Source organism: Carassius gibelio, chromosome B7 (genome assembly GCF_023724105.1).
Source record: "Carassius gibelio isolate Cgi1373 ecotype wild population from Czech Republic chromosome B7, carGib1.2-hapl.c, whole genome shotgun sequence".
Lineage (NCBI taxonomy): Eukaryota > Metazoa > Chordata > Actinopteri > Cypriniformes > Cyprinidae > Carassius > Carassius gibelio.
Window position 1 is genome coordinate 15,609,209 of NC_068402.1, and position 16,252 is coordinate 15,625,460.

The 16,252-nt window shown below is 42.9% G+C and overlaps 1 protein-coding gene across 3 annotated transcripts; it reads left to right on the plus strand.

Annotated features, from left to right (window-relative positions):
• Positions 1-455: 455 nt before the first annotated feature.
• LOC127961779 (intelectin) lies at positions 456-16,134 on the plus strand. Of its 3 annotated transcripts, XM_052561031.1 has the most exons (9): positions 477-528; positions 4,646-4,719; positions 4,812-4,867; positions 14,264-14,342; positions 14,424-14,671; positions 14,798-14,956; positions 15,047-15,167; positions 15,370-15,473; positions 15,667-16,134. In XM_052561031.1, exons 2-9 carry the CDS (start codon positions 4,653-4,655, stop codon positions 15,817-15,819), a joined length of 987 nt encoding a protein of 328 aa, XP_052416991.1. In that variant the 5' UTR covers positions 477-528; positions 4,646-4,652; the 3' UTR covers positions 15,820-16,134. The 3 variants fall into 3 exon arrangements, with proteins under 3 accessions (XP_052416992.1, XP_052416991.1, XP_052416990.1); XM_052561032.1 differs by lacking the exons at positions 14,264-14,342; positions 14,424-14,671; positions 14,798-14,956; ... (1 more) ...; positions 15,370-15,473; positions 15,667-16,134 and adding exons at positions 5,041-5,288; positions 5,415-5,573; positions 5,664-5,784; positions 5,986-6,089; positions 6,285-6,870 and having other exon boundaries at positions 456-528; positions 4,812-4,946; XM_052561030.1 differs by lacking the exons at positions 477-528; positions 4,646-4,719; positions 4,812-4,867 and adding exons at positions 13,228-13,324; positions 14,048-14,121 and having other exon boundaries at positions 14,208-14,342.
• Positions 16,135-16,252: the final 118 nt, after the last annotated feature.

Sequence of the window (16,252 nt, forward strand, 5' to 3'; positions counted from 1 at the left end):
AAATATACTGAAGTATGAAATTTTTTTTGAGTATAAAACAATTGGGCCCAAAATGACATTTTAATAAGCGAAGACATGTTAGGGAAACTTTTTGTTCACAGAGAAAACTATAAACGACAAAATGGTAAAGTGAAAAATATAAAATGTCATATGTATTGCTTAAGTTTAACAAAAGACCTATGCACCTGAAGTGTCCATGTAAATTAAAATTAAAGATTGATCAATTTTGATACATTGAACTACAGTAAAGAAGGAGAAGACTGTAAAAAGTGAGTTCCTGAGCTTGGTATTGATTGAAGTGCTGCCTGCAATAAGCATGAAGGATGAGTATTAGTTTATACATTATGATTTGATATTTCATCAAATGTAATGAATTATCAAACTTCAAAAATGTTTAGAACAAAGGAGGTGTGTGTGTGTGTGTGGGGGGGGGGGGGGGGTTGCTGTTACGCGCATTCTCTGACTTGCACAAGCTAAGTCTCTCGACAGTGCTCGATAAATCAGAAGAGGGAAACACAGGGCAAAAACGTAAGTTTTTTTTTACACTATACATTGAAATAAATAAAAAGAAAGAGTGTAAATACGTAGATGTTAATTTTGTATTTAATCTCCTTTTTTTACGAAAGAAACTTAAAAGTGAAAGCAGAGCTTCAAGCTGCGCGTTGAGTTCACGGGGAAAAAACCTGTGCACTAACCAACAGTAGGCTAGCCATTGTTCACAAACAAGATAGTAAAAATACTTGGCCTTGTTATAATTATTACACTGCAGTGTTATTATTTCCTGATGTAAACTATAAAAATGCACAAGATTGCATTTTCTGTAGCATCCTATGGCATAAATCAATTCCTATAGTATAAACTTCCACATTGCTGTATGTTGGATATTGATTGCAAGGGATTGGACAGGATTCACGCTTTTTTACTGTTTGTCGATACAAAAAAAAAAAAAAAAGAAAGAAAAAAAAAGACAGTACTATTTATTAGAAAGATAAAACATAGGAAACGCCCCTTAGACAAAACGGTACATGCAGAACTCTTTCTGGCGTTCCTGGACTTCCTGGTTATCGGTCCACAGATTCTCATCTACATCACGATATCTTCCCTTACAATGCAATGCTTCACACGTTTCCCTTCAGTAGTGAAAGTCAAGATTCACTTGAGAACTATTCATCAGTATGAATCAGCTTGTTTTGCTTGACAAATTACAGCATGACTGAGAAAAACTGTACGTAGAGAATAGCAATGAGGCTGATGAAAGAAAAATGTGCTTACAGTTTTTTTCAGTCGCTAACAAGCATTTGTCCAAGCAGTTGTCACATTTTCAAAACTCTAAACACAATTAGCACAGCATCTGTCTATTGTGGCCATACCATTCACACATTTCATGTCGTTTTCACACAATATGTAGTCATTGAACACATTTCCACAATGCTTACATTTTCTGAACAGACGAGCTATACCTCCCAACAAAATTATGGATCGTTTTTGTAGTATTTACAAATGTTAACACAACATCCCACAATAGCAAAAACAATGTTCCAAACCTTAGATACAGTATAAAAACCTCTGCTTCTGCAATGATATCAGTTCAAAAACAATATATCTTAGCTGATTTATGTTGTGTAAATTGGGCCAACCACAACTGATTCCAATCTGGCTTAGACTCAATGGCAGGGCTTATTTTCTATTACATTGACACTTGTACAATAAAAGGAGGACTTTGAAGAGTGATATTTTTGGAAACAGAAACAGAAAAAGACAAACACTGTAATGTATGGACGAGGAAGAGTAAGAGAAAGGGTTCCAGGGAAAAGAGCACGCCCAGTGAGAGAAGCAGGAGCAGGAGCAGGAGCAGTGAGAGGAGCAGGAGCAGTGAGAGGAGCAGGAGCAGGAGCAGTGAGAGATACAGTGAGTGGAGCAGGAGCAGTGAGAGATGCAGTGAGAGGAGCAGGAGCAGTGAGAGATGCAGTGAGAGGAGCATGAGCAGTGAGAGGAGCAGGAGCAGTGAGAGGAGCAGGAGCAGGAGCAGTGAGAGATGCAGTGAGTGGAGCAGGAGCAGTGAGAGGAGCAGTGAGAGGAGCAGGAGCAGTGAGAGGAGCAGGAGCAGGAGCAGTGAGAGATGCAGTGAGAGGAGCAGGAGCAGGAGCAGTGAGAGATGCAGTGAGTGGAGCAGGAGCAGTGAGAGAAGCAGGAGCAGGAGCAGGAGCAGTGAGAGGAGCAGGAGCAGTGAGAGGAGCAGGAGCAGGAGCAGTGAGAGATACAGTGAGTGGAGCAGGAGCAGTGAGAGATGCAGTGAGAGGAGCAGGAGCAGTGAGAGATGCAGTGAGAGGAGCATGAGCAGTGAGAGGAGCAGGAGCAGTGAGAGGAGCAGGAGCAGGAGCAGTGAGAGATGCAGTGAGTGGAGCAGGAGCAGTGAGAGGAGCAGTGAGAGGAGCAGGAGCAGTGAGAGGAGCAGGAGCAGGAGCAGTGAGAGATGCAGTGAGAGGAGCAGGAGCAGGAGCAGTGAGAGATGCAGTGAGTGGAGCAGGAGCAGTGAGAGGAGCAGTGAGAGGAGCAGGAGCAGTGAGAGGAGCAGGAGCAGTGAGAGGAGCAGGAGCAGGAGCAGTGAGAGATGCAGTGAGAGGAGCAGGAGCAGTGAGAGGAGCAGGAGCAGGAGCAGTGAGAGATGCAGTGAGTGGAGCAGGAGCAGTGAGAGGAGCAGTGAGAGGAGCAGGAGCAGTGAGAGGAGCAGGAGCAGTGAGAGGAGCAGGAGCAGGAGCAGTGAGAGATGCAGTGAGAGGAGCAGGAGCAGTGAGAGGAGCAGGAGCAGGAGCAGTGAGAGATGCAGTGAGAGGAGCAGGAGCAGTGAGAGGAGCAGGAGCAGGAGCAGTGAGAGATGCAGTGAGTGGAGCAGGAGCAGTGAGAGGAGCAGTGAGAGGAGCAGGAGCAGTGAGAGGAGCAGGAGCAGGAGCAGTGAGAGATGCAGTGAGTGGAGCAGGAGCAGTGAGAGGAGCAGTGAGAGGAGCAGGAGCAGTGAGAGGAGCAGGAGCAGGAGCAGTGAGAGATGCAGTGAGAGGAGCAGGAGCAGTGAGAGGAGCAGGAGCAGGAGCAGTGAGAGATGCAGTGAGTGGAGCAGGAGCAGTGAGAGGAGCAGGAGCAGTGAGAGGAGCAGGAGCAGGAGTAGTGAGAGATGCAGTGAGAGGAGCAGTGAGAGATGCAGTGAGAGATGCAGTGAGAGGAGCAGGAGCAGTGAGAGGAGCAGTGAGAGATGCAGTGAGAGGAGCAGGAGCAGTGAGAGGAGCAGGTGCAGTGAGAGATTGTTTTTATTTTACCCCCCTTTTTACCTGGGCTTTTTGCTGTTGTTGTTTTTTTGTTCAGAATGCTCTTATGTGTTTCATGGATATTTTGTTCACTGTAGGCAATACTGTCAAACCTTTTCTGTTCTTTCATACCGTGTTTCTACTGTACCTCCTGCGGTAAACAGTAAAGGAAAAAAATAGCTTTTTACTGGAATGCTTTTGAATGTAAACATTACTTTACATTTGGACATACGGTTCCTAACCAAGAAATTTAGTGTAAAACAGTGAATTGCATGTTTTGCATGCAAATACCTGTAAAACTGAGACTGAAAAGTCTATTCAGTTTTCGTAACGTCAACAATAGCCAGTATTTTGAAACCTGGTGTACTTTGATTGACTGCATGTACCTTTTGAGGTGAAAACAAGTGTTATTCTTTGACAGAATAATTTAATTTTGAGTCAGATTTCCAGTGTTTTGGTAAAGTTGGTGTGTGCAGAAAAAAGATGTGTTCTATTTTGAAATGAAGATTTAGTATATATTTAACAAAATGTGTTTTTGAGAAGAAAATTATCCATTTGGCCAATTGTGTTTTGTAGGTGTTAGTTTGTGTTAAGAGTTTAGAAAAAGTATCTGAAGTATGGTTAAGCGCTTGTTAGCGATTGAAAAAAACTGTAAACCCCCCCCCCCCCTTTTATCTGGGCTTTTTGATGTTGTTGTTTTATGTTCAGAATGCTCTTATGTGTTTCATTGATATTTTGTTCACTGTAAGCAATACTGTCGAGCCTGTTCTGTTCTATCATACCGTGTTTCTACTGTACTGCCTCCTGCAGTAAACAGTAAAGGGAAAAATAGCTTTTTACTGGAATGCTTTTGAATGTGAACATTACTGTACATTTGGACATACAGTTACAAACCAATAAATTTAGTGTAAAACAGTGAATTGCATGTTTTGCATGCAAATACCTGTAAAACTGAAACATAAAAGTCAATGCAGTTTTAGTAATGTCAACAATAGCTAGTATTTTGAAACCTGGTGTACTTTGATTGACTGTATGTACCTTGTGAGGTGAAAACAAGTGTTATTCTTTGACAGAATAATTTAATTTTGAGTCAGATTTCCAGTGTTTTGGTAAAGTTGGTGTGTGCAGATAAAGATGTGTTCTATTTTGAAATGAAGATTTAGTATATATTTAACAAAATGTGTTTTTGAGAAGAAAATTATCCATTTGGCCAATTGTGTTTTGCAGGTGTGAGTCTGTGTTAAGAGTTTAGAAAAAGTATCTGAAGTATGGTTAAGCGCTTGTTAGCGATTGAAAAAAACTGTAATGTGTTATTGTGAATAACTTTTCTCCTTTTGTTTGCAAAGTACAAAAATGTTTCCAGGGTTCCTTCTCAGCCTCGCACTCTCACTGAATTTGTGGTTCTGTGAGGTAGCATTAGGTGGGTGTATTTTTTTATCTGCATCATTTAAATAAATATATCTCATTTCGTATCACAATATGTATACACTGTCTTTATGTTTCATATTTTAGCAACTCAACAAGAAGCACCATGTATAATTATGGATGAAACCAATATCAACCCTGAGGTTGCAAAACTTCTGGGGAGAATTAAATATGTTGCTCGAAGCTGCAAAGAAATTCGTGAGAAGTATCATGTTTATGATGGTACAATCTTTTTTTTTTTTTTTTTTTTTTTTTTTTTGCTATCTTAAGCACCAAACTGCATTTATTTAACCCAGGAATACCTCTGTTCATTCAGACGGCCTGTACTATCTGATCTCATCAAGAGGGGTCCTTTACCAGACGTTCTGTGATATGACCACTGCCGGCGGTGGCTGGACGCTGGTGGCCAGTGTTCATGAAAACAACATGCATGGAAAGTGTACTGTTGGTGATCGCTGGTCTAGTCAGCAGGGCAGCGACCCAAACCGTCCTGATGGTGACGGGACATGGGCAAACACAGTCACATTTGGAACTGCCGAAGCGGCCACAAGTGATGATTATAAGGTATTTTTATTACAACATAAAGGATATTAAGACACTGGACTGACATCAAATGATTTATCTAGAATCTGAAACAGAACAAAACTGCATTATATAAAGCATATAAATAAATGTGACTTGACTTGACAGAATCCTGGATATTTTGACATTGTGGCACAGGATGTGTCTGTGTGGCATGTTCCTAATAATAGTGAACTGGAACACTGGACCACTGCCTCCATCCTGAGATACCACACTGAAAATCACTTCTTAACCCTACATGGAGGAAACCTTTTGAGTTTGTTCAAGGTCAAACAAACTTCGACACAATTTTTAAGTTTGAAACATTGACACACATAAAGGCAAAGCTAAAGCGGACATTTATCTTCATTTTCCCAGAAATTCCCTGTGAGGTTTGGAATCGGGACATGCAACGTTGATGATGGACCTGCTATTCCAATAGTGTATGATACTGGAAATGCTATATCAACAAAATATCTGTATGGTCCTAATTCAAGAGGTACAGCCATACATTTTAAGACAATATTTTTCAAATATTTTTAAAGAAAGTAGCTCAATTGATGGATAGTCATAAAATCTTTGTATCGTTCAGTGATGCTATTATTTAAGCCATCATCCCTTTTGTAATCTGATTACTGTTGTATGTGGATCTACAATGACAGATCTTCATTAATGATATATTTTGTGAATTTGTTGTTAGGATTATTTGAGCCTGGATTCATCACATTCAGGGTCTTCAATTATGAAAAGGCAGCTATGGCTATTTGTTCAGGTGTTAAACCAATCGGTTGTGACACCGAACATGTGAGTTAAAAAATAATATGGATTAATAATGGATCAACATTAATGAACAGAATTTGTGATATAATAATTCAGATCAGACAATATTACATGGATTCATTTAGAGTAATACACTTACAACAAAAATAAAACTACAGCATTAATGTTATTTGAAGAAATGCACCTTGTGTTGCTAGTAATGTACTCTTATTGTTGCAGTTCTGTATTGGTGGAGGTGGACACTTTCCTGAGGCCGTCCCTAGACAGTGTGGGGACTTTACGAGCTTCGACTGGAATGGATATGGTACTAATACAGGATGGAGTGCTTCCAAAGAGATAACTGAAGCAGCTGTACTTCTCTTTTATCGCTGACACTCTGATATTTATAATGGCTATAATAAGTGTTAGCTATTTAATAAACATCTTCTGCTATTTTCTACTCCATATCCAGTACTCAATACATTAAAAGTGTATGGTTTATTTTTTATATAACTGCCGAAAAGTGGGAGCAAATATATAACATTTTAATAAATTCAGTTGATTGGCACCTATTGAAACAAATTATACCTTGTCAATAACTTATGTGACTAAAGTCTGTTTTTGGTTAGTTGTCATGTCAATGTAAACGCCCCTAAAGACCACTAAGCGCATGACATCATTTGTCATGTCCTCGGGTTGATCACTCTGTCCTTCGATTGGCGTGTTCTGTATCTGTCTGGTATCTTCCCCGGCTGTTTTTTTGTTTTCTTTGAGGGGGTTCATTTTTGGACTTATTAAAAATAATCAGGTCTCCTGCTGAAGCCTGCATCTGTGTCTGTGTTTTGTGCCTGATATCATTTGTTTGGTGCAGTTAACATTCAAATTAAGGGAATAAACCTCTAATCTGTGTCAGGAAGAGAAAGCTTCTTTGGTTGCTGACACTGAAGGGTAATTTTCTTTCTCCCTGTCTTTCTACTATATTTATCCGCTCCACTTAGGGGCTTTTTTTTTGTTGTTTACATAAATTGGAAACACTCATTTTCATTTTTACTGTTTTAAAAACGTTATTAATTATTGCAAAGTCATCAAAACTAACTCATGGCATCCAAACTAATTATTTTGTGAAAAAAAGTCAAAAGTCGTTTATGACATAGATGTGAGACGCAAAATCACCACTAGGTGGCGCAAAGGGTTGGTGCTTTGCTCAGAAAAGCTGGAATTGTGACATTTTCACTTGTAAATGAAGATAAAATAATTAAGTAAATTAAACAAGTCTTTTAATGTTCATTTGAAGTAACTGACTGCTCCTTTATCACTGCTGTCTGAGACACAATGAAATAATTCTACTACTGCTGATCTGACAGTCACAGCATTCAGTCAGTGTATTCTGTTGATGATTATCTTATTGCTGCTGGGTTTTTTTATTTCGATATTTCGATGTGTTTTTATTGCGCTTGTACATCTATCATATTTCTATCTATTGTTCCTGATCAACAGAAAAGCCTATTAGGCTATTTTATGTAAGCATGTTTTAATAAATTATATATATCTTGTTGTAAAGTGTAAGTGTCAATTTTCCAAAATTGAGATTTATACACAATCTGAAAGCTGGATAAATTTTCTGTCTGTCCATTAATGTATGGTTTGTTAGGATAGGGTAATATTTGGCCAAGATACAACTATTTGAATATCTGTAATCGTCTCTAGGTTACGTATGTAACCCTAGTTCCTCGAGGGAACGAGACGCTGCGTCAAATGCACTTTGGGGAACGCGCCTAGCGTGAGCGACTCTGAATATCGTGTGTAATCAGTCCAATGGAAGAGCGTGGCGTCACAGGCGGGGTGACGTAAGTGACCAGGAAGCTATAAAAGCACGTGCCGCAGCATTGCAGATGTCCAGCATGGATACATCTGCTTGGAAGGCCTTGGAGGCCGCCATACCCCGATTAGAGTGAGCCTTGGCTCCCGACAGCGGGGGACGACCAGAGGACTCATAGTTGGCGTTGATAGCCTCGACTATCCAACGACTAATGGTCTGCTTAGAAGCAGGAAAACCCCTCTTGGGGGGACCATAGCGTACAAGCAATTGATCAGTTTTTCTCCACAGGGCAACTCTGTGGACGTATGCGTCCAGTGCTCGAACTGGACACATACAATTTAGCTTCGCTTGGTTAGCCTTCCGAAAGGGAGGAGGACAGAAGGCCTGCAGCACTACAGGTCGTGGTGTAACAGAGGGAACCTTGGGAACATATCCCGCTCGAGGGTATATGAATGTTTTGGTCATGCCCGGTGCAAACTCAAGATAAGTGGGGGCCACAGAGAGGGCCTGAAGATCTCCTACTCTCCACAGAGAGGTGATAGCCAACAGAAAGGAGGTTTTAAGTGTGAGATGTCTGTCTGAGATATCTTGAATAGGTTCAAACGGGGGTTTGCACATTGCCTCTAACACCACAACCAAGTCCTACAGGGGAATACGGGACCATACTGGAGATCTCAGCCTCAGCGCACCGCGGAGGAAACGTGTAACTAGGGGGTGTCTTCCCAGAGACTGGCCATCGAGAAGGGTGTTGTAGGCCACAATGGCCACCACGTAAACCTTCAGCGTGGAGTGGGTCAACCCTGCAGAGAGGCTAGCCTGTAGAAACTCCAGAACTGTACCAACTGGGCAGTTTGCTGGGTCTAACTGGCGGTCTCTGCACCATGAGGTGAAGAGTTTCCACCTCAGGGCATACAGTTTCCTCGTTGAGGGAGCTCTGGATTGGAGGAGGGTCTCAACAACCTCAGTTGAGAGATCAGCTGCTAACAGTTGTGACCCCTCGGGCCACACCCACAGCTTCCAAAACTCCGGGCGAGGGTGAATTATCGTACCCTGTGCCTGTGCGAGTAGGTCTGTCCTGATCGGTATCTCCCACGGAGAGCCGTCAAGGAGCGAGACTAGATCTGAGAACCATACTCGGCCCAGCCAGAACGAGGCTACTAATAACAGACGGACCCCGTCCCGGCGTACTCTTGCCAGAACTCCCGGGAGCAGAGCAATAGGGGGAAAGGCGTACAGAAGAAGCCTCGGCCAGGTCTGTACCATAGCGTCCAGTCCCAGAGGAGCTGGATGAACTAGAGAGAACCAAAGGGGACATTGTGATGTCTCTTGAGTTGCAAATAGGTCTACTTGAGCCCTGCCAAATACTCTCCATATCTGCTTCACTACCTCTCGGTGAAGTCTCCATTCCCCGGGCCTCGGCCCCTGCCTCGTCAGTATGTCTGCTCCCATATTTTGTTTCCCAGGAATATATGCTGCTCTTAATGAGAGGAGTTTGCTCTGGGACCACACCAGGATCTGGTGCGCCAGCTTGTACAAAGGGCGCGAACACAGACCTCCCTGGTGGTTGATATAAGAGACCACCGATGTGTTGTCGGTGCGCACCAACACATGGTGACCCCTTAGGTCTGGGAAGAAGTGGTTCAGTGCACAATTTCTAGACAATTGATATGCCATGTTAGATGGCGACCGCTCCACAGACCACGGGCAGGGTGGCCACACATGACTGCACCCCAGCCAGTGAGAGATGCGTCCGTCACCAGTATTACACGGCGACAAGGAGCTCCCAGCACCGGGCCCTGATTCAAGTTTATTCCACATGTCTAAGGCACGGAGGCAGTGCTGCGTGACCTTGATAGTGCGAAGTAGATTGCCCCTCGGGGAAAATCCCTTGGTCTTGAGCCACCACTGTAGGGGTCTCATGTACAGCAGGCCAAGAGGTATCACATTGGACGCAGCTGCCATCAGAACCAACAATCTCTGAAATTGTTTGACAGTAAGTGACTGGCCTTCTCTGACTCTCTCGCCTGAGATGCGGATCGACTCGATACGAGCAGGGGACAATTGTGCCTGCATTGCAGTCAAATCCCATACTACATCTAGATAGGTGGTTCTCTGAACCGGAGAAAGCACACTCTTCTTGGCATTCAGTCTCAAACCCAGCTCCCTCATATGTGCGAGAACGACATCTCGATGCCGAGCCGCAACCTGCTCTGACTGAGCTAAAATCAACCAATCGTCGATATAGTTGAAAATGCGGATGCCCTGCATGCGCAGGTGGACCAGAGCCGCGTCTACACATTTTGTGAATGTGCGGGCTGAGAGTGCAAGGCCGAAGGGAAGTACTCGATATTGGTAAGCTTCACCCCCGAAAGCGAACCTCAGAAACTTCCTGTGTTGTGGAAGGATGGATATGTGAAAGTATGCGTCTTTGAGATCTATTGTGACAAACCAGTCCTCGGACCTGATCTGAGCTACAACATGCTTGATTGTGAGCATTCTGAACTTCAATCTCATAACTGAACGATTTAAGACCCTCAAGTCTATTATCGAACGCAGCCCCCCATCCTTCTTTGGAATTATGAAATACCGGCTGTAAAATCCTGATTCCCTGTCCTGAGGAGGGACCACCTCGATGGCCTCCTTCTCTAATAGGGTTTTCACTTCCTGTTCCATAACCAGACCCTGCCTGGGGCCGACTATCGTCTAAATGACCCCGTTGAATATTGGCGGCGCGGAGCCGAACTGAATACAGAAGCCTTTTTCTACTGTATGCAGGACCCATCGAGATACATTTGGCATTTGACTAAGGAAATCAGTCTCTTGAGACTGACTTCTGGTGTAGGAGGCCCCCGCAGGGGCAGCGAGCGTCTCAGCCCCGCTACGCACACGGGCGGAAGATACTGAGACCGATGCTCGCTGGGGACCGCTGCACCCTGGAACACTGGCAGGGTTGGCAGACCGGCCCCCAGAGGGCGCTGAGGCAAGACGGGCACCGTGTACTGCGGTGTGTACCGCTCTACCCCAGCAGAGGCTGCCCTCTGAAACCCTTGGCATTTGGCGTCCTTTTGGCATCAGGGTTTCTTGGCCGAGGACTTCTTAGCTTCAATAACTGCCCTGAGATCTTGCTTGGGCTTAGAAGACCTCAGCCAAGAGCTGCTTTTGGGCCTCGCGATACGAGCCCATCTCCCCCCCAGATGCCCCAAGAGAGCGACGAGGGAGGAACTTATGGAACGTCGCTGCTTGTTTGCTGGCCTCCTGAAACCTGTCGACAACAGAATTGACTGCGTCGCCGAACAGGCCAGTCGGCTGAATCGGGGTGTCCATGAGGCAGACCCTGTCCCGCTCTTTCATATCGGACAGGTTCAACCATAAGTGCCTCTCCGCAGCCACCATAGCTGCCATGGACCGCCCAACCACTCGGGTGGTCTCCTTGGTGGCGCGGAGGGAGAGATCAGCGGTCCTTCTTAGCTCTGAAATATCATGGGACTTGATCTCCTCTTGCTCGTCTAGCTCCTTAAGCAGGTCATCTTGGTACGCCTGTAACACCGCCATGGTGTGCAGACATGCACCAGCCTGTCCTGCAGCCGCATACCCTTTGCCCACTAAAGCCTATGTTGTTCTGAGTGGCTTTGAGGGCAATGCTGGGGCCTTCAGAGACGATGCCGCGCCGGGGGAAAGATAGCTCGCGAGCATCTGTTCCACCCGGGGCATCGCTCTATGACCGTGCTCTCCCATCCCCACCACATTTCCATAATAGTCAGATGAGGGGATGTAGAGGCGGGCCGAGTATGGACATTTCCACGACCTGGCAATCTCTTCATGCAGGTCGGGAAAGAATGGAAGGCCCCGGCTGGGAGGTAGCTGACTCGCACGCAGGAAGCGTTCGTCAAGCTTGCTTCTCTGCGGTTCAGTTGTTTTTTCAGCAGACCAATCAATGCTTAACTTGGCCACCACGCGAGTAACCACATCCAAGAGCTCCTCGTATTGCGGCGAGTCGGGTGGGGAATCCCTGTCGACCGACTCCACATCAACCTCCTCAGAGGAAGAGAGGCGGAGCGTCGACCCCTCTCCCTGAGTGGAATGAACCGCCGAGCGTGCTTCCGATTGGGTGCCAGATCTGGCGGAAGTGGAAGGAGATAGGGACTGGCCTGTCTCCATTCCCTCCACCAAATCCACTTGCGAACCCCACGAGTGCAGCCGCCGTCTGCCTCGGCAGAAGCGGGACCATCACTGCGGGGAACGCTGGCGAAGGCCCCCTCCTCGAAGAGGGCCCTCCGGGAACGAAGCAGCCGCACCGACATACACTCACAGAGTGGCCCCCTCGAGAGGCGACTCAGCGTGCTTCGAAGCCAGGCAAACCACACACAGGCTGTGTGTATCCCCACCCATTATATATCGCGGGCAGGGAGGAACACACAACCTATAACGTGATTTGGAATCGCCATCAGAGTGCTTAACTTTCGCCTTGCTCTTTGGCATGTCTAGGAGCTCTTAACTGGACAGACAACAGTAAATAAGACTCACAAAACAAACAAGTGACATTCACACACAGAGCGCTTGCTGAAAGACGCGAAGCTGACGCCTAGCTGTGCGGCATGTGCTTTTATAGCTTCCTGGTCGCTTATGTCACCCCGCCTGTGACGTCACGCTCTTCCATTGGACTGATTACACACGATATTCAGAGTCGCTCACGCTGGGCGTGTTCCCCAAAGCGCATCTGACGCAGCTCGAGTTCCTGAAGAGGAACTGAGGGTGCAAAAAAAGAAAAAAAAGAAAAGGGGGTCAACATAAAAGAAAAATCAATAGTTTTGACCAGTAAACTGTATTTTTGGATATTGCTATAAATATTCCCCAGCTACTAAAGACTAGTTTTGTGGTCCAGGGTCACACATATAAATACTGAAGCATGAAAAAATTTTGAGTACAAAACAATTGGGCCCAAAATGACAATTTAATATGAGAAGACATATTGAAACCAAAAAAGGGAAACTTTTTGTTCACAGAGAAAACTATAAACTACAAACATGTAAAGAGAAAAATATAAAATGTCATGTGTATTGCTTAAGTTTAACAAAAGACCTATGCACCTGAAGTGTCCATATAAATTGAAATTAAAAATGTATAAAATTTGATACCTTGAACTACAGTAAAGAAGGAGAAGACTGTAAGAAGTGATTCCCAGAGCTTGGTATTGATTTGAACCCCCACCCCCCACCAAAATCTGAGAATAAATCACTCTTTAATTGCTGCCTGCAATAAGCATGAAGGATAAGTATTAGTTTATACATTATGATTTGATATTTCATCAAATGTAATGAATTATCAAACTTCAAAAATGTTTAGAATTAACAGGGGGGAGGAGGGGTTACATTTAAGCGGCCACGCGCATTCTCTGACTTGCACAAACTAGAAGTCTCGACAGTGCTCGATAAATCAGAAGAGGGAAACACAGGACAAAAACGTAAGATTTTTTGAACTATACAATGAAATAAATAAAAGAAAGAAAGTGAACTAAGTAGATGTTAATTTTGTATTTAATCTACTTTTTTACGAAAGAACCTTAAAAGTGAAAGCAGAGCTTCAAGCTGCGCGTTGAGTTCACGGGCAGAATAACCGCAGCACGGGGAAAAAAACTTGTGCACTAACCAACAGTAGGCTAGCCATTGTTCACAAACAAGATAGTAAAAATACTTGGCCTTGTTATCATTATAACACTGCAGTGTTATTATTTCATGATGTAAACTATAAAAATGCACAATATGTTCTGTAGCATCCAATGGCATAAATTAATTCCTATAGTATAAACTTCCACATTGATGTATGTTGGATATTGATTGCAAGAGATTGGACAGGATTCACGCTTTTTTACTGTTTGTCGACACAGGAAAAAAAAGACAGGACTATTTTATTAGAAAGGTAAAACAGGAAACGCCCCTTAGACAAAACGGTACATGCAGAAATATTTCTGGCGTTCCTGGACTTCCTGGTTATCGTTCCTCATGTTCTCATAGTGAAAGTCAAGATTCACTTGAGAACTATTCATCAGTATGAATCAGCTTGTTTTGCTTGACAAATTACAGCATGACTGAGAAAAACTGTACGCAGAGAATAGCGATGAGGCTGGTGAAAGAAAAATGTGCTTAATGTGTTATTGTGAATAACTTTTCTCCTTTTGTTTTCAAAGCCCAAAAATGTTTCCAGGGTTCCTTCTCAGCCTCGCACTCTCACTGAATCTATGGTTCTGTGACGTAGCATTAAGTGGGTGTATTTTTTTCTTCATTTAATTAATATATCTCATTTCGTATCAAAATATATATACACTGTCTTTATGTTTCATATTTTAGCAACTCAACAAGAAGCACCATGTATTACTATGGATGAAACCAATATCAACCCTGAGGTTACAAAACTTCTGGGCCGAATTAAATATGTTGCTCGAAGCTGCAAAGAAATTCGTGAGAAGTATCATGTTTATGATGGTACAATCTTTTTTTTTTTTTTTTGCTATCTTAAGCACCAAACTGCATTTATTTGACCCAGGAATACCTCTGTTCATTCAGACGGCCTGTACTATCTGATCTCATCAAGAGGGGTCCTTTACCAGACGTTCTGTGATATGACCACTGCTGGCGGCGGCTGGACGCTGGTGGCCAGTGTTCATGAAAACAACATGCATGGAAAGTGTACTGTTGGTGATCGCTGGTCTAGTCAGCAGGGCAGCGACCCAAACCGTCCTGATGGTGACGGGACATGGGCAAACACAGTCACATTTGGAACTGCCGAAGCGGCCACAAGTGATGATTATAAGGTATGTTTATTACAACATAAAGGATATTAAGACACTGGACTGACATCAAATGATTTATCTAGAATCTGAAACAGAACAAAACTGCATTATATAAAGCATATAAATAAATGTGACTTGACTTGACAGAATCCTGGATATTTTGACATTGTGGCACAGGATGTGTCTGTGTGGCATGTTCCTAATAATAGTGAACTGGAACACTGGACCACTGCCTCCATCCTGAGATACCACACTGAAAATCACTTCTTAACCCTACATGGAGGAAACCTTTTGAGTTTGTTCAAGGTCAAACAAACTTCGACACAATTTTTAAGTTTGAAACATTGACACACATAAAGGCAAAGCTAAAGCGGACATTTATCTTCATTTTCCCAGAAATTCCCTGTGAGGTTTGGAATCGGGACATGCAACGTTGATGATGGACCTGTTATTCCAATAGTGTATGATACTGGAAATGCTATATCAACAAAATATCTGTATGGTCCTAATTCAAGAGGTACAGCAATACATCTTAAGCCAATATTTTTCAAATATTTTTAAAAAAAAGGAGCTAAATTGAAGGACAGTCATAAAATCTTTGTATCGTTCAGTGATGCTATTATTTAAGCCATCATCCCTTTTGTAATCTGATTACTGTTGTATGTGGATCTACAATGACAGATCTTCATCAATGATATATTTTGTGAATTTGTTGTTAGGAATATTTGAGCCTGGATTCATCACATTCAGGGTCTTCAATTACGAAAAGGCAGCTATGGCTATTTGTTCAGGTGTTAAACCAACCGGTTGTCACACCGAACATGTGAGTTAAAAATAATATGGATTATTTTTTAACAACATTAATGAACAGAATTTGTGTTATAATAATTCAGATCAGACAATATTACATGGATGCATTTACAGTAATACACTTATAACAAAAATAAAACTACAGCATTAATGTTATTTGAAGAAATACACCTTGTGTTGCTAGTAATGTACTCTTATTGTTGCAGTTCTGTATTGGTGGAGGTGGACACTTTCCTGAGGGCGTCCCTAGACAGTGTGGGGACTTTACGAGCTTCGACTGGGATGGATATGGTACTAATACAGGATGGAGTGCTTCCAAAGAGATAACTGAAGCAGCTGTACTTCTGTTTTATCGCTGACACTCTTATGAGTCTAAATCTTCTCATTGAGATATATTACAGTGAATAACACCTGAATGTTATATGCACAAAATGTATTTCATTATATATCCTTTATCTTTTATCATTCAGTCTGTACTCTAAGAATACATTTGCATTCTTTGTGACTTTTGAAAAAAATAAAAATAACCTGTCAGATTAGCCATTTATTGATCCATTTATATCTAACATACTTTAAACATACTTGCAATGTTCATGCATTTCTTTTTACAATTGTTCAAAAGTGGAACAAATGTATAATGTTTCAATAAAACAGTGGGCTGCCAATACTTATCAGCAAGTTGTAGTCTACAAGTTACTTTGACAATATTATATGAATACATTTGGGAAGATTTACTCATATAATTTAAGCATTTAAGAGCTAGTATTCTTCGTCATTTATAAACACTCATTC

Coding starts and splice junctions, on each gene's coding strand:
- LOC127961779 (XM_052561032.1), top strand. CDS start 4,653: ATGTTTCCAGGGTTCCTTCTCAGCCTCGCACTCTCACTGAATTTGTGG. Junction 5,574..5,663: donor ACCTTTTGAGTTTGTTCAAG/GTCAAACAAACT, acceptor TCATTTTCCCAG/AAATTCCCTGTGAGGTTTGG. Junction 5,785..5,985: donor GTATGGTCCTAATTCAAGAG/GTACAGCCATAC, acceptor ATTTGTTGTTAG/GATTATTTGAGCCTGGATTC.